This window comes from Mustelus asterias, chromosome 6 (assembly GCF_964213995.1).
Source record: "Mustelus asterias chromosome 6, sMusAst1.hap1.1, whole genome shotgun sequence".
NCBI lineage: Eukaryota > Metazoa > Chordata > Chondrichthyes > Carcharhiniformes > Triakidae > Mustelus > Mustelus asterias.
Window position 1 is genome coordinate 146,353,972 of NC_135806.1, and position 21,873 is coordinate 146,375,844.

The 21,873-nt window shown below is 46.3% G+C and overlaps 1 protein-coding gene across 1 annotated transcript in view; it reads right to left on the reverse strand.

Annotated features, from left to right (window-relative positions):
• Window positions 1–4,137: 4,137 nt before the first annotated feature.
• The window catches only part of nup155 (nucleoporin 155), a 425,601-nt gene continuing 407,865 nt past the window's right edge, over window positions 4,138–21,873 (reverse strand). The window contains exons 35-36 of the mRNA XM_078215282.1: window positions 9,851–9,957; window positions 4,138–4,827 (exon numbers count right to left, since the gene is read on the reverse strand). Coding sequence (XP_078071408.1) covers window positions 4,689–4,827; window positions 9,851–9,957 — 246 coding nt within the window. The 3' untranslated portion in view covers window positions 4,138–4,688. The remainder of the gene's footprint in view (window positions 4,828–9,850; window positions 9,958–21,873) is intronic.

Genomic DNA, 21,873 nt, shown 5'->3' on the forward strand with positions numbered 1-21,873 from the left:
TGGTCCAAGTGCAGGTCAGTGGGACTAGACAAAAAATGGTTCGGCACAGACAAGAAGGGCCAAAAGGCCTGTTTCTGAGCTGTAATTTTCTATGGTTCTAACACCAGGTTAAAGTCCGATAGGTTTATTTGGTAGCAAAATCCATTAGCTTTCGGAGCGCTGCTCCTTCATCAGGTGAGTGGGAGTTCTGTTCACAAACAGGGCATATAAAGACACAAACTCAATTTACAAAATAATGGTTGGAATGCGAATCTTTATAGGTAATCAAGTCTTGAAGGTACAGGCAATGTGAGTGGAGAGAGCGTTAAGCACAGGTTAAAGAGATGTGTATTGTCTCCAGACAGGACAGTTAGTGAGGTTTTGCAAGCCCAGGCAAGTCGTGGGGGGTTACAGATAATGTGACATGAACCCAAGATCCCGGTTGATCCACTACAGGAGAGGTCCCGGAGGATTGGAGAATAGCCAATGTTGTTCCCTTGTTTAAGAAGGGTAGCAAGAATAATCCAGGTAATTACAGGCCGGTAAGCCTTACATCAGTGGTAGGGAAATTATTGGAGAGGATTCTTCGACACAGGATTTTTTCCCACTTGGAAATAAGTGGACGTATTAGTGAGAGGCAACATGGTTTTGTGAAGGGGAGGTCGTGTCTCACGAACTTGATCGAGTTTTTCGAGGAAGTGACGAAGATGATTGATGAGGGTAGGGCAGTGGATGTTGTCTACATGGACTTCAGTAAGGCCTTTGACAAGGTTCAGATGGATCGATTGAGGGTTACAAGTTAGCAAGGAACGAGCTGAAAAAGGGGCTTAGGAGAGCTAGGAGGGGACACGAGAAGTCCTTGGTGGGTCGGATCAAGGGAAACCCCAAGGCGTTTTATTCTTATGTGAGGAATAAAAGAATGACCAGGGTGAGGTTAGGGCTGGTCAAGGACAGTAGTGGGAACTTGTGTATGGAGTCAGTAGAGATAGGCGAGGTGATGAATGAATAGTTTTCTTCAGTGTTCACCAAGGAGAGGGGCCATGTTTTTGAGGAAGAGAAGGTGTTACAGGCTAATAGGCTGGAGGAAATACATGTTCGGAGGGAGGATGTCCTGGCAGTTTTGAATAAACTGAAGGTCGATAAGTCCCCTGGGCCTGATGAAATGTATCCTAGGATTCTTTGGGAGGCAAGGGATGAGATTGCAGAGCCTTTGGCTTTGATCTTTGGGTCCTCGCTGTCCACGGGGATGGTGCCAGAGGACTGGAGAATGGCGAATGTTGTTCCTCTGTTTAAGAAAGGGGATAGAAATGACCCTGGTAATTATAGACCGGTTAGTCTTACTTCGGTGGTTGGTATATTGATGGAAAAGGTCCTTAGAGATGGGATTTACGACCATTTAGAAAGATGTGGATTAATCCGGGATAGTCAGCACGGATTCGTGAAGGGCAAGTCGTGCCTCACAAATTTGATAGAATTTTTTGAGGAGGTAACTAAGTGTGTTGATGAAGGTAGGGCAGTTGATGTCATATACATGGATTTTAGTAAGGCGTTTGATAAGGTCCCCCATGGTCGGCTTATGATGAAAGTGAGGTGGTGTGGGATAGAGGGAAAGTTGGCCGATTGGATAGGTAACTGGCTGTCTGATCGAAGACAGAGGGTGGTGGGGGATGGAAAATTTTTGGATTGGAGGCAGGTTGCTAGCGGAGTGCCGCAGGGATCAGTGCTGGGTCCTCTGCTCTTTGTGATTTTTATTAATGACTTAGAGGAGGGGGCTGAAGGGTGGATCAGTAAATTTGCTGATGACACCAAGATTGGTGGAGTAGTGGATGAGGTGGAGGGCTGTTGTAGGCTGCAAAGAGACATAGATAGGATGCAAAGCTGGGCTGAAAAATGGCAAATGGAGTTTAACCCTGATAAATGTGAGGTGATTCATTTTGGTAGGACTAATTTAAATGTGGATTACAGGGTCAAAGGTAGGGTTCTGAAGACTGTGGAGGAACTGAGAGATCTTGGGGTCTATATCCACAGATCTCTAAAGGATGCCACTCAAGTGGATAGAGCTGTGAAGAAGGCCTATAGTGTGTTAGCTTTTATTAACAGGGGTTTGGAGTTTAAGAGCCGTGGGGTTATGCTGCAACTGTACAGGACCTTGGTGAGACCACATTTGGAATATTGTGTGCAGTTCTGGTCACCTCACTATAAGGAGGATGTGGAAGCGCTGGAAAGAGCGCAGAGGAGATTTACCAGGATGTTGCCTGGTTTGGCGGGTAGGTCTTATGAGGAAAGGTTGAGGGAGCGAGGGTTGTTCTCTCTGGAGCGGAGGAGGCTGAGGGGAGATTTAATAGAGGTTTATAAAATGATGAAGGGGATAGATAGAGTGAACGTTCAAAGACTATTTCCTTGGGTGGATGGAGCTATTACAAGGGGGCATAACTATAGGGTTCGTGGTGGGAGATACAGGAAGGATATCAGAGGTAGGTTCTTTACGCAGAGAGTGGTTGGGGTGTGGAATGGACTGCCACCAGTGATAGTGGAGTCAGACACTTTAGGAACATTTAAGCGGTTATTGGATAGGCACATGGAGCACACCAGGATGATAGGGAGTGGGATAGCTTGATCTCGGTTTCAGATAAAGCTCGGCACAACATCGTGGGCCGAAGGGCCTGTTCTGTGCTGTACTGTCCTATGTTCTATGTCCCTCATGGCAGACTGGTGCAAAAGGTGAAGTTGCATGGAATCAGAGGTGAGCTGGCAAGGTGGATACAAAACAGGCTCGGTGAAAGAAGACAGAGGGTAGCAGTGGAAGGGTGCGTTTCTGAATGGAGGGCTGTGACAAGTGGTGTTCCTCAGGGATCAGTGCTGGGACCGTTGCTGTTTGTAATATATATATAAATGATTTGGAGGAAAATGTAACTGGATTGATTCGTACGTTTGCGGACGACACAAAGGTAGGTGGATTTGCGGATAGCGATGAGGACCATCAGAGAATACAGCAGGATATAGATCAGTTGGAGACTTGGATGGAGAGATGGCAGATGGAGTTTAATCCGGACAAATGTGAGGTAATGCATTTTGGAAGGTCTAATATAGATAGGAAATATACAGTAAATGGCAGAACCCTTAAGAGTATTGATAAGCAAAGGGATCTGGGTGTACAGGTACACAGGTCACTGAAAGTGGCAATGCAGGTGGAGAAGGTAGTCAAGAAGGCATATGACATGCTTGCCTTCATTGGTTGGGGCATTGAGTTTTAAAATTGGCAGGTCATGTTGCAGCTTCATAGAACCTTAGTTAGGCCGCACTTGGAATATAGTGTTCAATTCTGGTCGCCACACTATCAGAAAGATTAACCTTTGCAGAGGTACAGAAAAGATTTACCAGGATGTTGCCTGGTGTGGAGGGCATTAACTCTGAGGAGGGGTTCGAGATACTTGGTTTGTTCTCACTAGAATGACGCAGGTTGAGGGGCGACCTGATAGAAGTCTACAAGATTATGAGAGGCATGGACAGAGTGGATGGTCAGAAGCTTTTTCCCAGGGTGGAAGAGTCAATTACAAGGGGGCATAGATTTAAGGTGAGGGGCAAGGTTTAAAGGAGATGTACGAGGAAAGTTTTTTACCCAGAGGGTGGTCGGTGCCTGGAACTCGTTGCCGGGGGAGGTAGTGGAAGCGGATCCGATAGTGACTTTTAAGGGGCGCCTTGACAAGTACATGAATAGGATGGGAATAGAGGGATATGGTTCCCGGAAGGGTAGGGGGTTTTAGTTCAGTCGGGCAGCATGGTCGGTGCAGGCTTGGAGAGCCGAAGGGCCTGTTCCTGTGCTGTAATTTTCTTTGTTCTTGTTCCACACTGTCCCCATCAAACACTCCCAGAAAAGGTACAGCACAGAGTCAGATACAGGGTAAAGCTCCCTTTACACTGTCCCTATCAAACATGCTAAAGCAGGATATTGGTTTGGTAGAAGTAGATTTTAGCCCCATATCACTGCATGGACAGCAATATGTCTTCCCTTGATAGAAAGAAAAAAACACTGCAGTATTTAAACATAAATTCAGTGTGAGCACCTCCGCATCTGGAAGCCTGACTGAGTGACACCTTGCGCTGGAATCTGCCAATGTGATTAATGTGGTTAAAATCAAACACTGCCAACCCCACATCTCAAATTATCCAAGCTACACTTTTATTCAATTTCCCTTCTGGAAAGTTCTTTACAATGAGAAAAAACATTTTATATCAATTACATAAAAACAAGTGTATTGGGACTCTTGCACAGAATATTCTCCCTGATTCAGTCCCACATAGGACAGAGTTGGCGGTGTCTAACCTGGTGACTTTTTTGCTCTGAGGAATTCTCAAACGTATCTATGGAACAAGAGGCCACATTCGGAGCTCCAAGTCAAATCGCTGATGTCAAATTCTGTCATTCCAGAGGACCCGCTGAGTGTCACAGACACTTGCCGTGTGTAGTCAATGTGCCGTGACTGACTGAGTCCTACAGTAAGTTTACTGGAAATCTCAGCAACCCCCTCAGTTCAATTGCTGGAAGATAAATAGAAACGATGTGGAAGGCCCATCTCAAACAGAATGGCAGAGATGAGCTAAAGAGCAGTGGAAAACAGCGTGGGGATCACAGTGTCATGGAGACAGCAGCAATGTTCTGCCACATCTTTCATTGAGAGTCTGGAGGGTACGGACACGCAGAAAGACTGTCAGTGCAGGCGGTCCAGTTTTGCCTGCAGTGATTTGAAATTTCCAATTGTTGTCTGTAAGCTGCTGGTAGGGCTCATAGACTGAAGTTCAACAAGGAATCGGCCAATTGCATCCAGGCAGCTGTTGGTGAATCGCCGTCTGAAACAGAAAATGTTCTCAACTGTCGTAGAAACATAGAAAATAGGAGCAGGAGGCCATTCGGCCCTTCGAACCTGCTGCATCATTCATTATGATCATCCAACTCAATAGCCTGATCCCCCCTACCCGTCATATTTGATTCCCTTCGCCCTAAGTACTTGACAGCCAATCACCATGCCCAGAGCCCCTGGCCAATCACCACGCCCAGAGCCCCTGGCCAATCACCACGCCCAGAGCCCCTGGCCAATCACCACGCCCACAGACCCTGGCCAATCACCACGCCCACAGCCCCTGGCCAATCACCATGCCCACAGCCCCTGGCCAATCACCATGCCCTCAGCCCCTGGCCAATCACCACGCCCACAGCCCCTGGCCAATCACCAATCATCACTCAAAGCTGTTAGCCAATCAGTGAGCAAAGAGCCAATGGCCCATCACTGCACCCCAGGCAGTTGGTATTTAACCCTGATAAGTGCGAGGTGATGCACTTTGGAAGAAACAACAAGACAAGGGAGTATTTAATGAATGGCAGGACACCGGGAAACTCAGAGGGATTTTGGGATAATTATTCATAGATCCCTGAAGTCGGCAGAGCAGGTGAATAGGGAGTTAAGAAGGCAGATGGGACCCTTGCTTTTATCAGCTGTGGTATAGAGTACAAGAGCAAGGAGGGAATGTTGGAGTTGTACAGAGCGTTGGTGAGGCCACAGCTAATCACTAGTTCACTAATGTCCTTTAGGGAAGGAAATCTGCCGTCCTTACCTCGTCTGGCCTACATGTGACTCCAGAGCCACAACAATGTGGTTGACTCCCAACTGCCCTCTGAACAAGGGCAATTAGGGGTGGGCAATAAATGCTGGCCAGCCAGTAACACCCATGTCCCACGGATGAATAAAAAAAAGAATAAAATAGAGTAGTGTGTACAGTTCTGGTCTCCTCACTATAGGAAGGATGTGTTAGCACCCGAGGGGGAAAAGAGGAGATTCACCAGGATGTTGTCTGGGATGGAGCATCTGAGCTATAAGGAGAGACTGGATAGGCTTGGGTTGTGATGTGGAGATGCCAGCGTTGGGCTGGGGTGAGCACCTTATGAAGGAGCAGTGCTCTGAAAGCTCGTGAATCCAAGTAAACCTGCTGGACTTTAATTTGGTGCTCTGAGACTTCTTAAAGAAAAGTACAGCACAGGAACAGGCCATTCGGCCCTCCAAGCCCATGCCAATCATGATGCTCTAACTAAACTAAAAAAACTTCTGCCCTTACTCGGTCCGTAACCCTCCATTCCCTCCCTCTTCATGTATCCATCCAGATGCCTCTCAAATGTTGCTAATGTGCCTGCTTCTGCCACCACCTCTGGCAGCGCGTTCCAGGCACCCACCACTCCGTGTGTGAAAAACCTCCCCCGCACATCTCCCTTAAACTTTCCCCCTCTAACCTTGAACCTATGCCCCCTTGTAATTGACATTTTCACCCTCGGAAAAAGCCTCTGACTATCCACCCTATCTATGCAAAGAACAGTACAGCACAGGAAGAGGCCCTTCGGCCCTCCAAGCCTGCGCCGATCACATTGTCCTATTCTAGACCAACATCTGTATCCCTCTATTCCCCGTCTGTTCAAGTGTCTATCCAGATAAGTCTTAAATGTTGCTAACCTATCTGCCTCAGCCACCTCACTTGGCAGTGCATTCCAGGCCCCCACCACCCCCCCCTGTGTAAAAAACGCCCCCCGCATATCTCCATTGAACCTTCCCCCCCCTTATCTTGAACTTGTGCCCCCTTATAATTGTCATTTCTGCCCTGGGAAAAAGCTTCCAACTGTTCACTCTATCCACACCCCTCATAATTTTATAAACTTCTATCAGGTCGCCCCTCAGCCTCTGTCTTTCCAGGGAGAACAATCCTAGTTTATTCACTCTCTCCTCAGCTAACATCCTCCATACCAGGCAACATCCTGGTAAACCTTTTCTGTACTCTCTCCAAAGCCTCCACGTTCTTCTGGTAGTGTGGTGACCAGAATTGGGCACAGTATTCCAAATGTGGCCTAACCATTGTTATTTACAACTGTAACATAATTTGCCAACTTTTATACTCGATGCCCTGTCCGCCTTTCATCACGATCATGGCTGATCATCCAACTCAATAGCCTAATCCTGCTTTTTCTCCATAACCTTTGATCCCATTCGCCCCAAGTGCTTTATCCAGCCGCCTCTTGAATGCATTCAATGTTTTGGCACCAACTACTTCCTGTGGTAATGAATTCCACAGGATTCATTTAAGGATCCGTGGACCTGTACTCCCAGATCTCTCTCTGTGTCTGCGCTCCTGATTGTTCTGCCATTTATTTTATAGCTCCCACCTGAATTGGATCTACCAAAATGCATCACCCTGCATTTGTCCAGATTAAATTCCATCTGCCATTTCTCCGCCCCACTTTCCAGCCTATCAATATCCTGCTGTATTCTCTGACAATCTTCATCACTATCAGCAACTCTGCCAATCTCAGTATCATCTGCAAACTTGCTAATCAGACCAGCTATGTTTTCTTCCAGGTCATTTATATATACTACAAACAGCAGAGGTCCCAGCACTGATCCCTGGGGAACACCACGAGTTACAGACCTCCATCAGAAAAACACCCTTCCATCACTACCCTCTGTCTTCTATGGCTAAACACAGTAAGAAGTCTCACAACACCAGGTTAAAGTCCAACAGGTTTATTTGGTAGCAAAAGCCACTAGCTTTTGAAGCGCTGCTTCTTCATCAGGTAAGTGGAAGTTCTGTTCACAAACAGGGCATATAAAGACACAAACTCAATTTACAAAATAATGGTTGGAATGCAAGTCTTTACAGGTAATCAAGTCTTAAAGGTACAGGCAATGTGAGTGGAGAGAGGGTTAAGCACAGGTTAAAGAGATGTGTACTGTCTCCAGCCAGGACAGTTAGTGAGATTTTGCAAGCCCAGGCAAGTTGTGGGGGTTACAGATAGTGTGACATGAACCCAAGATCCCGGTTGAGGCCGTCCTCATGTGTGCGGAACTTGGCTATCAGTCTCTGCTCAGTGATTCTGCACTGTCGTGCGTCATGAAGGCCGCTTTGGAGAACGCTTACCTGAAGATCAGAGGCTGAATGCCCGTGACCGCTTCTATGGCTAAGCCAGTTCTGAAGCCATCTATCTAGTTCACCCCTGATCCCATGTGATTCAATCTTTTGCAAGAGCTTGCCATGAGGGACCTTGTCAAATGCCTTACTAAAGTCCATATAGACAACATCCACAGCCTTCCCTTATCAATCATTTTTGTCACTTCCTCAAAAAACTCAATGAAATTAGTGAGACATGACCTCCCTTGGAGAAAACCATGCTGTCTGTCGCTAACAAGACCATTCAGTTCCAAATGTGTACAGATCCTATCCCTAAGAATCTTCTCCAACAATTTGACTATCACTGACGTCAAGCTCACTGGCCTTTAATTACCCGGTTATCCTTGCTACCCTTCTTAAATAACAGGACAACATTGGCTATCCTCCAATGCCTCTCATAATTTTGTAGACCTCTATCAGGTCTCCCCTCAGCCTCCGTATTTCCAGTGAAACAATCCTAGTTTATTCAACCTCTCCTTATAGCCAACACCCTCGAGACCAGGCAACATCCTGGTGAACCTTCTTTGCGCTCTTGCCAAAGCTTCCACGTCCTTCTGGTAGTGTGGTGACCAGAACTGCACGCAATACTCCAAATGTGGCCTGACCAAGATTTTATATAGCTTTAACATGATTTCCCAACTCTTGTACTATTAGATAGGTTTGGATTGTTCATGATTAGAGTCATAGAGGTTTACAGTATGGAAATAGGCCCTTTGGCCCAATTTGTCCATGCCACCCTTTTTTTTTAAAAAAACCTCTAAGCTAGCCCCAATTGCCCACATTGGGCCCATATCCCTCTATACCATCATATCCATGTAACTATCTAAATGCTTTTTAAAAGACAAAATTGTACCCGCCTCTACAACTACCTCTGGCAGCTTGTTCCAGACACTCACCACCCTCTGCGTGAAAGAATTACCCCTCTGGACACTTTTGTATCTCTCCCCTCTCACCGTAAACCTATGCCTTTAGTTTTAGACTCCCCCTACCTTTGGGAAAAGATATTAACTATCTAGCTGATCTGTGCCCCTCATTATTTTATAGACCTCTATAAGATCACCCATCAGCCTCCTACGCTCCAGAGAAAAAAGTCCCAGTCTATCCAGCCTCTCCTTAAACTCAATCCATCAAGTCCCAGTAGCATCCTAGTAAATCTCTTCTGCACTCTTTCTAGTTTAATAATATGCTTTCTACAATAGGGTGACCAGAATTGCACACAGTATTCCAAGTGTGGCCTTACCAATGTCTTGTACAACTTCAAGAAGACGTCCCAACTCCTGTATTCAATGTTCTGACCGATGAAACCAAGCATGCTGAATGCCTTCTTCACCACTCTGTCTACCTGTGACTGCACATTCAAGGAATTATAAACATGTACCCCTAGATCCCTTTGTTCTGTAACTCTCCCCAATGCCCCACCATGAACTGAGTAAGTCCTGCCTTGGTTCAATCTACCAAAATGCATCACTTCGCATTTGTCTAAATTAAACTCCATCTGCCATTCGTCAGCCCACTGGCCCAATTGATCAAGATTGAGATGTTTTAGACTATGAGGGGTATGGACAGGGTGAGTAGGGAGCAGCTGTTCCCCTTGGGTGAGAGATCAATCATGCGGGGGCAGAGTTTTAGGTGAGGGGCAGGAGATTCAGGGGGGATTTGAGAAAAAATGTTTTCACGTTACAACCGTTAAAAAATATTTTGATGAGCACTTGAAACATTAAACATTCGAGGATCTGGGACAAGTGCAGGAAAATGGGATGAGCCTGACCTACGTGGAAGTTATTGTCGGTGCAGACTTGAACGGCTGAAGGACCTTTTCTGAGCTGTATGAATCACTGAGTAATGATGTGCTTAATACTCCAAAACACCCACCATAATCACAACTCACCTCTCATGGGCTGGAACTTTATTGGGTTCTTGCACGTAGACACTGAGAAGGACATGAATACACTCCAGCAAGTGGAGAGGCTTTTTGACCCTCTGCCAGTAAGGATCCTAAAAAAAGGGCAAAGCAGAATCAGAAACAACACCAGCAACCAGTCAGATAATAGCAAGTCGCAGAACTGTGACCTCTGTTGTTGAAAAGTCAAAATGTGGAGATGCCGGCATTGGACTGGGGTAAGCACAGTAAGAAGTCTCACAACACCAGATTAAAGTCCAACAGGTTTATTTGGTAGCAAATACCATAAGCTTTCGGAGCACTGCTCCTTCGTCAGATGGAGTGGATATCTGCTCTCAAACAGTGCACAGACACAGATGAAAAGTCACATATACACTCTCCTTCAGCCCCACACACAGACTCCTTCACCTTGCCACACACACACTTTCACCCCCCGCACACAATCTCACACACATCCCCTCACCCACCCACACACACACACACAAACACCCACTCTCACCCAGTGTTAGGAACATTTGTTTTATTCATTTGTGGGACATGGGTGTCGCTGGCTGGCCAGCATTTATTGCCCATCCCTAGTTTTCCTTGGAGGGCAGTTGTGAGTCAACCACATTGCTGTGGCTCTGGAGTCACACATAGGCCAGACCAGGATAAGGACGGCAGATTTCCTTCCCGAAAGGGACATCAATGACCCAGATAGGTTTTTCCGACAATCGACAATGGTTTCATGGTCGTCAGTAGACTCTTAATGTCAGATGTTTAAAAAATTGAATTCAAATTCCATCATCCACCGGGGCGGGATTTGAACCAGAGTCCCCAGAACATAAACTGAGTTTTTGGATTAATAGTCTACCGATAATACCTCTAGGCTATCGCCTCCCTGTTGGAAAAAATTCTGAAGGAGAGGATTAATAGCCATGGGTTAATTAGGAGAGTCAACAGGGGTTAATTAGGAGAGTCAACATGGCATGGGTTAATTAGGAGAGTCATGGGTTAATTAGGAGACATGGGTTAATTAGAACATAGAACATAGAACATTACAGCGCAGAACAGGCCCTTCGGCCCACGATGTTGCACCGACCAGTTAAAAAAAAACTGTGACCCTCCAACCTAAACCAATTTCTTTTCGTCCATGAACCTATCTACGGATCTCTTAAACGCCCCCAAACTAGGCGCATTTACTACTGATGCTGGCAGGGCATTCCAATCCCTCACCACCCTCTGGGTAAAGAAGAATTAGGAGAGTCATGGGTTAATTAGGAAACATGGGTTAATTAGAAGAGTCAACATGGCTTTATCAGAGGGAGGTCATGCCTAGCAATTGGTTAGAATTTTTCGAAACTGTGATTGTGTGTGTAGATGAAGGTAGTGCAGTCGATGTAGATTATATGGATTTTAGCAAAGCTTTTGACAAGGTCCCACAGGGGAGACTGACATTAAGAGTTTCTATAGATATGTGAAGAGAAAGAGGTTGGTGAAGACAAATGGAGGTCCCCTACAGACAGAAACGGGGGAATGTATAATAGGGGACAAAGAAATGGCTGAGCAACTGAATACATACTTTGGTTCTATCTTCACAAAAGAGGACACAAATCAGATGCCAGAAATGTTGGAGAATGCAAGATTTAGTGAGAGGGAAGAACTGAGGGAGATCAATATTAGTAGAGAAATGGTGCTGGGAAAATTTATGGGATTGAAGGCGGATAAATCCCCAGGGCCTGATAATCTACATCCCAGAGTACTTAAGGAAGTGGCTCTACAAATAGTGGATGCATTGGTGGCCATCTTCAGGATTCTATAGACTCTGGAACAGTCCCTGCAGATTGGAGGGTAGCGAATGTCACTCCAATATTTAAAAAGGGAGGTAGAGAGAAAACAGGGAATTATAGACCAGTAAGCTTAACATCGGTAGTGGGGAAAATTCTCAAATCCATTAACAAGGACATTATAGCAGAGCATTTAGAAAGCAGTGGCAGGATCAGACAGAGTCAGCATGGATTTATGAAGGGGAAATCATGCTTGACAAATCTGTTGGAATTCTTTAAGGACGTAACTAGTAGAGTTGACAAGTGGGAGCCAGTCGATGTGGTATATTTGGACTTTCAGAAAGCGTTTGACAAAGTCCCGCATAAGAGATTATCGTGCAAGATTGAAGCGCATGGGATTGGGGGAAGTATATTGAGATGGATAGAAAACTGATTGGCAGAGAGGAAACAAAGAGTAGGAATTAATGGGTCCTTTTCAAATTCGCAGGCAGTAACTTATGGTGCCATAGGGATTGGTGCTGGGACACCAGCTATTCACAATATATATTAATGATTTGGACGAAGGAACAAAATGTAACATCTCAAAGTTTGCAGATGACACCAAGTTGGGTGGGAGGGCGAACTGTGACGAGTATGCAGAGATCCTTCAGCAAGAGGCGGCATGGTGGCACAGTGGTTAGCGCTGCTGCCTCACAGCACCAGGGACCTGGGTTCGATTCCCGGCTTGGGTCACTGTCTGTGTGGAGTTTGCATATTCTCCCCGTGTCTGCGTGAGTTTCCTCCCACAGTCCAAAGATGTGCTGGTTAGGTGCATTGGCCATGCTAAATTCTCCCGAACAGCTGCCGGAGTGTGGCGACGAGGGGATTTTCACAGTAACTTAATTTCAGTGTGAAAGAAATCCTACTAAACTTCATTTATAGAGTCATAGAGGTTTACAGCATGGAAACAGGCCCTTCGGCCCAACTTGTCCATGCCGCCATTTTTTTTAAACCCCTAAGCTAATCCCAATTGCCCACATTTGGCCCATATCCCTCTATACCCATCTTACCCATGTAACTGTCTAAATGCTTTTTACAAGACAAAATTGTACCAGCCTCTACTACTACCTCTGGCAGCTTGTTCCAGACACTCACCACCCTCTGTGTGAAAAGATTGCCTCTCTGGACTCTTTTGTATCTCTCCCCTCTCACCTTAAACCTATGCTCTCTAGTTTTAGATTCCCCTACCTTTGGGAAAAGATATTGACTATCGAGCTGATCTGTGCCCCTCATTATTTCATGGACCTCGATAAGATCACCCCTCAGCCTCCTACACTCCAGAGAAAAAGTCCCAGTCTATTCAGCCTCTCCTTATAACTCAATCCATCAAGTCCCGGTAGCATCCTAGTAAATCTTTTCTGCACTCTTTCTAGTTTAATAATATCCTTTCTACAATAGGGTGACCAGAACTGTACACAGTATTCCAATTGTGGCCTTACCAACGTCTTGTACAACTTCAACAAGACGTCCCAACTTCTGTATTCAATGTTCTGACTGATGAAACCAAGCATGCTGAATGCCTTCTTCACCACTCTGTCCACCTGTGACTCCACTTTCAAGGAGCTATGAACATGTACCCCTATATCTCTTTGTTTTGTAACTCTCCCCAATGCCCTACCATTAACTGAGTAAGTCCTGCCCTGGTTCAATCTACCAAAATGCATCACCTCGCGTTTATCTAAATTAAACTCCATCTGCCGTTTGTCAGCCCACTGGCCCAATTGATCAAGATCCCGTTGCAATCGGAGATAACTTTCTTTATTGTCCACGATGCCACCAATCTTGGTGTCATCCGCAACTTACTAACGATGCCTCCTATATTCTCATCCAAATCATTAATATAAATGACAAATAACAGTGGACCCAGCACTGATCCCTGAGGCACACCGCTGGTCACAGGCCTCCAGTTTGAAAAACAACCCTCTGCAACCATCCTCTGGCTTCTGTCAAGAAGCCAATTTTTTATCCATTTAGATACCTCACCCTGGATCCCGAGAGATTTATCCTTATGCAACAACCTACCATGCGGTACCTTGTGACAATCTGGACAGTTTGGGTGAGTGGGCAAATCAATGGCATATGCAGTTACATGGGTAAGATGGGTATAGAGGGATATGGGCCAAATGCGGGCAATTGGGATTAGCTCAGGGGTTTAAAAAAAAAGGGCGGCATGGACAAGTTGGGCCGAAGATAAGTTGGGGCGGCATGGTAGCACAGTGGTTAGCACTGCTGCTTCACAGCTCCAGGGACCTGGGTTCGATTCCCGGCTTGGGTCACTGTCTGTGTGGAGTTTGCACATTCTCCTCGTGTCTGCGTGGGTTTCCTCCGGGTGCTCCGGTTTCCTCTCAGTCCAAAGATGTGCTGATTAGGTTGATTGGCCATGCTAAAATTACCCCTTAGTGTCCTGAGATGCGTAGGTTAAAGGGATTAGCGGGTAAATATGTAGGGATATGGGGGTAGGGCCTGGGTGGGATTGTGGTCGGTGAGCTTGACGTCCGTGGTAGGGAAATTGTTGGAGAAGATTCTTAGAGATAGGATATATGCGCATTTAGAACGGAATAATCTCATTAGCGATAGACAGCATGGTTTTGTACGAGGGAGGTCATGCCTCACAAATTTGGTTGAGTTTTTTGAGGAGGTGACAAAAACGATTGACGAGGGAAGGGCCGTGGATGTCGTCTATATGGATTTTAGTAAAGCGTTTGACAAGGTCCCTCATGACAGGCTGGTGCAAAAGGTTAAATCTCACGGGATAAAAGGTGAGCTCGCTAGATGGGTGGAGAACTGGCTTAGCCATAGAAGTCATGATGTGGAGATGCCGGCGTTGGACTGGGGTGAACACAGTAAGAAGTCTCACAACACCAGGTTAAAGTCCAACAGGTTTATTTGGTAGCAAATACCATAAGCTTCTGGAGCGCTGCTCCTTCATCAGATGGAGTGGAAATGTGCTCTCAAACAGTGCACAGAGACACAAAATCAAGTTACAGAATACTGATTTGGAATGCGCATTCTATTATGCGATTAGGACTCGCATTCTAATCAGTATTCTGTAACTTGATTTTGTGTCTCTGTGCACTGTATGAGAGCACATTTCCACTCCATCTGACGAAGGAGCAGCGCTCCAAAAGCTTATGGTATTTGCTACCAAATGAACCTGTTGGACTTTAACCTGGTGTTGTGAGACCTCTTACTGTGTTAGCCATAGAAGGCAGAGGGTAACAGTGGAGGGATCTTTTTCCGGTTGGAGGTCTGTGACTAGTGGTGTTCCGCAGGGTTCTGTACTGGGACCTCTGCTGTTTGTGATATAAATAAATGATTTGGAGGAAGATGTAGCTGGTGTGATCAGTAAGTTTGCGGACGACACAAAGATTGCTGGAGTTGTGGATAGTGATGAACATTGTCAGAGAATACAGCAGGATATAGATAGGCTGGAACATTGGGCGGAGAAATGGCAGATGGAATATAATCCAGATAAATGCGAAGTGATGCATTTCGGTAGATCTAATGTAAGGGGGAGCTATACAATAAATGGCAGAATCATCAAGAGTATAGACACACAGAGGGACCTGGGTGTACAAGTCCACAGATCCTTAAAGGTGGCAGCACAGGTGGAGAGGGTGGTGAAGAAGGCATATGGCATGCTTGCCTTTATTGGACGGGGCATAGAATATAAAAGTTGGCATATGATGTTGCATTTAGGAACATTTAATCGGTTATTGGATAGGCACATGGAGCACACCAGGATGATAGGGAGTGGGATAGCTTGATCTTGGTTTCAGATAAAGCTCGGCACAACATCGTGGGCCGAAGGGCCTGTTCTGTGCTGTACTGTTCTATGTTCTATGTTGCGGCTGTATAGAACGTTGGTTAGGCCACATTTGGAATACTGCGTCCAGTTCTGGTCGCCACACTACCAGAAGGACGTGGAGGCTTTGGAGAGAGTGCAGAGGAGGTTTACCAGGATGTTGCCTGGTATGGAGTGTCTTAGTTATGAGGAGAGATTGGGTAAACTGGGGTTGTTCTTCCTGGAAAAGCGGAGGATGAGGGGCGACCTAATAGAGGTGTATAAAATTATGAAAGGCATAGATAGAGTGAACAGTGGGAAGCTTTTTCCCAGGTCGGAGGTGACGAACACAAGGGGTCACAGGTTCAAGGTGAGGGGAGCAAGGTTCAACAGAGATGTCAGGGGGACGTATTTTACACAGAGGGTGGTGGGGGCCTGGAATGCACTGCCAAGCAAGGTGATTGAGGCGGACACGCTGGGATCGTTTAAGACTTATCTAGATAGCCACATGAACAGACTGGGAATAGCGGGATACAAACGAATGGTCTAGTTGTGCACATGAGCGGCGCAGGCTTGGAGGGCCGAAGGGCCTGTTCCTGTGCTGTATTGTTCTTTGTGGTCGGTGCAGACTCGATGGGCCAGATGGCCTCTTTCTGCACTCGAGGGTTTCTATGATTCTAAGAGCCTGTTTCCATGCTGTAAACCTCTATGACTCACTTTGGAAGCAAAAACAAGGTGGCAGATTACTACCTGAATGGCTGTAAATTGGGAGAGGGGAGTGTACAGCGGGACCTGGGTGTCCTTGTGCACCAGTCATTGAAGGTAAGCATGCAGGTGCAGCAGGCGGTGAAGAAGGCAAATGGTATGTTGGCCTTCATTGCGAGAGGTTTCGAGTACAGGAGCAGGGATGTGTTGTTGCAATTATTCAGGGCCTTGGTGAGGGCACACTTAGAGTACTGTGTGCAGTTTTGGTCTCCTTTTCTGAGGAAGGATGTTCTTGCTCTTGAGGGAGTGCAGTGAAGGTTTCCGGGGATGGCGGGACTGATGTATGAGGATTGTTTTCGCTGGAGTTCAGATAAATGAGGGGGGATGTCATAGAGACTTATAAAATTCTAACAAGACGAGACAAGGTAGATGTAGGGAGGATGTTCCTGATGGTGGGGTAGTCCAGAACCAGGGGTCACAGTCTGAGGATTCAGGGTGGACCATTTAGGAGAGAGATGAGGAGGCATTTCTTCATCCAAAGAGTGGTGAGCTTGTGGAATTCATTACCACAGGAAGTAGTTGATGTCAAAACATTGAATGTATTCAAGAGGCGGCTGGATATAGCACCTGGGGCAAATGGGATCAAAGGTTGTGTGGAGAAAGCAGGATTAGGCTATTTAGTTGGATGATCAGCTGTGATCGTGATGAATGATGAGGCAGGCTCGAATGGCCAAATGGCCTCCTCCTGCTCCTGTCTTCTATGTTTCTATGAGAAGGTTAAAGCACATGGAATTCAGGGAAACTTGGCGAGAAGGATCAGAAACTGGCTCAGTAATAGGACACAAAGCTGTTTGATTGACTGTGTTTTAGGCAAGACAGAGGAGGGGCCAAAAGAGGTGGGGGAGTAGCAGTGTTAGTTAGAGAGCATAGTACAGCGGTGCAGAGGGAGGACAATTCAGAGGGGTCGTTTAACAAGTCACTGTGGGTGGTGCTCAGAAACAGGAAGGGCGCAGTCACTATGTTGGGGGTATACGACAGGCCCCCCAACAGCCCAAGGGAAGTGGAAGAACGGATATGTCAGGAGATAATGGATAGGTGCAGGAAAAATAGGGTTGTTGTAGTGGGAGAATACAATTTCCCTGGTATAGACTGGAAATCGGGTAGGGCTGGGAGTCTGAATGGGGAGGCATTTGTAAAATGCGTACAGGAAGGTTCTTTGGAACAATATGTAGCTAGCCCGACGAGAGAGGGGGCTATACTGGATCTAGTACTGGGGAATGAGCCCGGTCAGGTCTTCAAAGTTTTGGTAGGGGAGCATGTGGCAAATAGTGACCACAATTCTGTTAGCTTTAGGATAGTGATGGAAAAGGATGAGTGGTGTCCCAAGGGTAAGGTGTTGGATTGGGGGAAGGCTAACTTTAATGGGATTAGGCAGAAATTGGCAGCTCTTGATTGGGAGAGGCTGTTTGAGGGTAAATCCACATCTGGCATGTGGGAGTCATTTAAGGAACAGTTGTTAGGGCTACAGGACAGGCATGTGCCTGTAAAAAAGAAGGATAGGAAGGGTAGGATTCGAGAACTGTGGATAACCAGGGAAATTGAGGGACTGGTCAAAAAGAAAAGAGAGGCGTATGTTAGGTCCAGGCAGCTAAAAACGGAGGGAGCTCTGGAGGAGTACAAAGAAAGTAGGAAAGAACTCAAACGGGGAATTAGAAGGGCAAAAAGGGGTCACGAAATGTCCTTGGCAGACAGGATTAAGGAGAATCCCAAGGCATTTTATTCATACGTTAGGAACAAAAGATTTGTCAGGGAAAAAATCGGACCTCTCAGGGACAAAAGTGGGGAATTATGCTTGGAGCCCAAAGAAGTAGGGGAGATCCTAAATGAATACTTTGCATCGGTATTCACAAAGGAAAGGGATGTGTTGACTGGGAGTGTCTCGGAGGGGAGTGTTGAACCATTGGAGAAAATCTCCATTACAAGGGAGGAAGTGTTAGGTTTGTTAGAGAATATAAAGTCTGACAAATCCCCAGGGCCTGATGGAATCTATCCAAGGCTGCTCAGGGAGACGAGAGATGAAATCGCTGGGTCTTTGACGCAAATCTTTGTCTCGTCACTGGACGCAGGTGAGGTCCCAGAGGATTGGAGGATAGCTAATGTGGTCCCGTTATTTAAGAAGGGTAGGAAGGATAACCCGGGTAATTATAGGCCGGTGAGCTTGACGTCCGTGGTGGGGATGTTGTTGGAGAAGATTCTTAGAGATAGGATGTATGCGCATTTAGAAAGGAATAAACTCATTAACGATAGTCAGCATGGTTTTGTGAGAGGGAGGTCATGCCTCACTAACCTGGTGGAGTTTTTTGAAGAAGTGACCAGAATGGTTGACGAGGGAAGGGCCGTGGATGTCGTCTAAAGTCCAAAGATGTGCGGGTTAGGTTGATTGGCCAGGTTAAAAATTGCCCCTTAGAATCCTAAAGTGCGTAGGTTAGAGGGATTAGTGGATAAATATGTGGGGGTAGGGCCTGGGTGGGATTGTGGTCGGTGCAGACCCGATGGGCCGAATGGCCTCCTTCTGCACTGTAGGGTTTCTATGATTTCTATGTGGACTTTAGTAAATTGATTGACAAAGTCCCTCATGGTAGGCTGAGGGTCAAAACCTGGTGAAAAAGGTTGGATCTCATGGGATAAAGGGGGAGGTGGCTAGATGTGTGGAGAACTGGCTTGGTCACAGAAGACAGAGGGTGGTAGTGGAAGGGTCTTTTTCCGGCTGGAGGCCTGTGACTAGTGGTGTTCATGATGTGGAGATGCCGGCGTTGGACTGGGGTAAACACAGTAAGAAGTTTAACAACACCAGGTTAAAGTCCAACAGGTTTATTTGGTAGCAAAAGCCACACAAGCTTTCGGAGTTGCAAGCCCCTTCTTCAGGTGAGTGGGAATTCTGTTCACAAACAGCATATAAAGACACAAACTCAATTTACATGAATAATGGTTGGAATGCGAATACTTACAACTAATTGCTCTGTATTGGGACCTCTGCTGTTTGTGATTTATATAAATGATCTGGAAGAGGGTGTAACTGGGGTGATCAGTAAGTTTGCGGACGACACAAAATTGGCAGGACTTGCAGATAGTGAGGAGCATTGTCAGAAGCTACAGAAGGATATAGATAGGCTGGAAATTTGGGCAAAGAAATGGCAGATGGAGTTCAATCCTGATAAATACGAAGTGATGCATTTTGGTAGAAATAATGTAGGGAGGAGCTATATGATAAATGGCAGAACCATAAAGGGTGTAGATACGCAGAGGGACCTGGGTGTGCAAGTCCACAGATCCTTGAAGGTGACGTCACAGATGGAGAAGGTGGTGAAGAAGGCATATGGCATGCTTGCCTTTATAGGATGGGGCATAGAGTATAAAGGTTGGGGTCTGATGTTGCAGATGTATAGAACGTTGGTTTGATCGCATTTGGAATACTGCGTCCAGTTCTGGTCGCCACACTACCAGAAGGACGTGGAGGCTTTGGAGAGAGTACAGAGGAGGTTTACCAGGATGTTGCCTGGTATGGAGGGGCTTAGTTATGAGGAGAGATTGGGTAAACTGGGGTTGTTCTCCCTGGAAAGACGGAGGATGAGGGGAGATAAAATTATGAAAGGCATAGATAGGGTGAATGGTGGGAAGCTTTTCCCCAGGTCGGTGGTGACGTTCACGAGGGGTCATAGGTTCAAGGTGAAGGGGGGGAGGTTTAACACAGATATCAGAAGGACATATTTTACACAGAGGGTGGTGGGGGCCTGGAATGCGCTGCCAGGCAAGGTGGTGGAGGCGGACACACTGGGAACGTTTAAGACTTATCTAGATAGCCATATGAACGGAGTGGGAATGGAGGGATACAAAAGAATGGTCTAGTTTGGACCAGGGAGCGGCATGGGCTTGGAGGGCCGAAGGGCCTGTTCCTGTTCTTTGTTAACACAATAAGAAGTCTCACAACACCAGGTTAAAGTCCAACAGGTTTATTTGGTAGCAAAAGCAACTAGCTTTCGGAGCGCTGCTCCTTCATCATCTGATGAAGGAGCAGCGCTCCAAAAGCTAGTTGCTTTTGCGACCAAATAAACCTGTTGGACTTCAACCTGGTGTTGTGAGACTTCTTATTGTTTTCTCTGGAGCAGTGAAGGCTGAGGGGGTACATGGTTGAGGTGTATAAGATTATGAGGTGTATGGACAGGGTGGATAGGGAGCAGCTGTTCCCCTTGGTTGCGTGGTCAATACGAGGAGGCAGAATTTTAGGATGACAGGCAGGAGATTCGGAGCTGATTTGAGAAAAGGCCTTTTCAGTCAGAGGGTGGTGGGAATCTGGAATGCACTGCCTGGGAAGGTAGTGAAGGCTGGAAACTTTATAACTTTAAAAAATATTTTAAAACTCTGCAACCATCCTGAACGAGTATGCCACTCCAGTAACTGACTTCATTAGTAAGTGTGTTGAAGACTGTTACAAGGGGGCATAACTATAGGGTTCGTGGTGGGAGATACAGGAAGGATATCAGAGGTAGGTTCTTTACGCAGAGAGTGGTTGGGGTGTGGAATGGACTGCCTGCAGTGATAGTGGAGTCAGACACTTTAGGAACATTTAAGCGGTTATTGGATAGGCACATGGAGCACACCAGGATGATAGGGAATGGGATAGCTTGATCTTGGTTTCAGATAAAGCTCGGCACAACATCGTGGGCCAAAGGGCCTGTTCTGTGCTGTACTGTTCTATGTTCTAAGAGCCGTGGGGTTATGCTGCAACTGTACAGGACCTTGGTGAGACCACATTTGGAATATTGTGTGCAGTTCTGATCACCTCACTATAAGAAGGATGTGGAAGCGCTGGAAAGAGTGCAGAGGAGATTTACCAGGATGCTGCCTGGTTTGGAGGGTAGGTCTTATGAGGAAAGGTTGAGGGAGCTAGGGTGTTCTCTCTGGAGAGGAGGGGGCTGAGGGGAGACTTAATAGAGGTTAATAAAATGATGAAGGGGATAGATAGAGTGAACGTTGGCCTCTGTTTAAGAAAGGGAATAGAAATGACCCTGGTAATTATAGACCGGTTAGTCTTACTTCAGTGGTTGGTAAATTGATGGAAAAGGTCCTTAGGGATGGGATTTACGACCATTTAGAAAGATGCGGATTAATCCGGGATAGTCAGCACGGATTCGTGAAGGGCAAGCCGTGCCTCACAAATTTTATTGAATTTTTTGAGGAGGTAACTAAGTGTGTGGATGAAGATAGGGCAGTTGATGTCATATACATGGATTTTAGTAAGGCGTTTGATAAGGTCCCCCATGGTCGGCTTATGATGAAAGGGGATAGATAAAGTGATCTCTCTGTTCCTCCACAGTCTTCAGAACCCTACCTTTGACCCTGTAATCACATTTAAATTCGTCCTACCAAAATGAATCACCTCACATTTATCAGGGTTAAACTCCATTTGCCATTTTTCAGCCCAGCTTTGCTTCCTATCTATGTCTCTTTGCAGCCTACAACAGCCCTCCACCTCATCCACTACTCCACCAATCTTGGTGTCATCAGCAAATTTACTGATCCATCCTTCAGCCTCCTCCTCTAAGTCATTAATAAAAATCCCTTCAGCCTCCTCCTCTAAGTCATTAATAAAAATCACAAAAAGCAGAGGACCAAGCACTGATCCCTGCGGCACTCCGCTAGCAACCTGCCTCCAATAC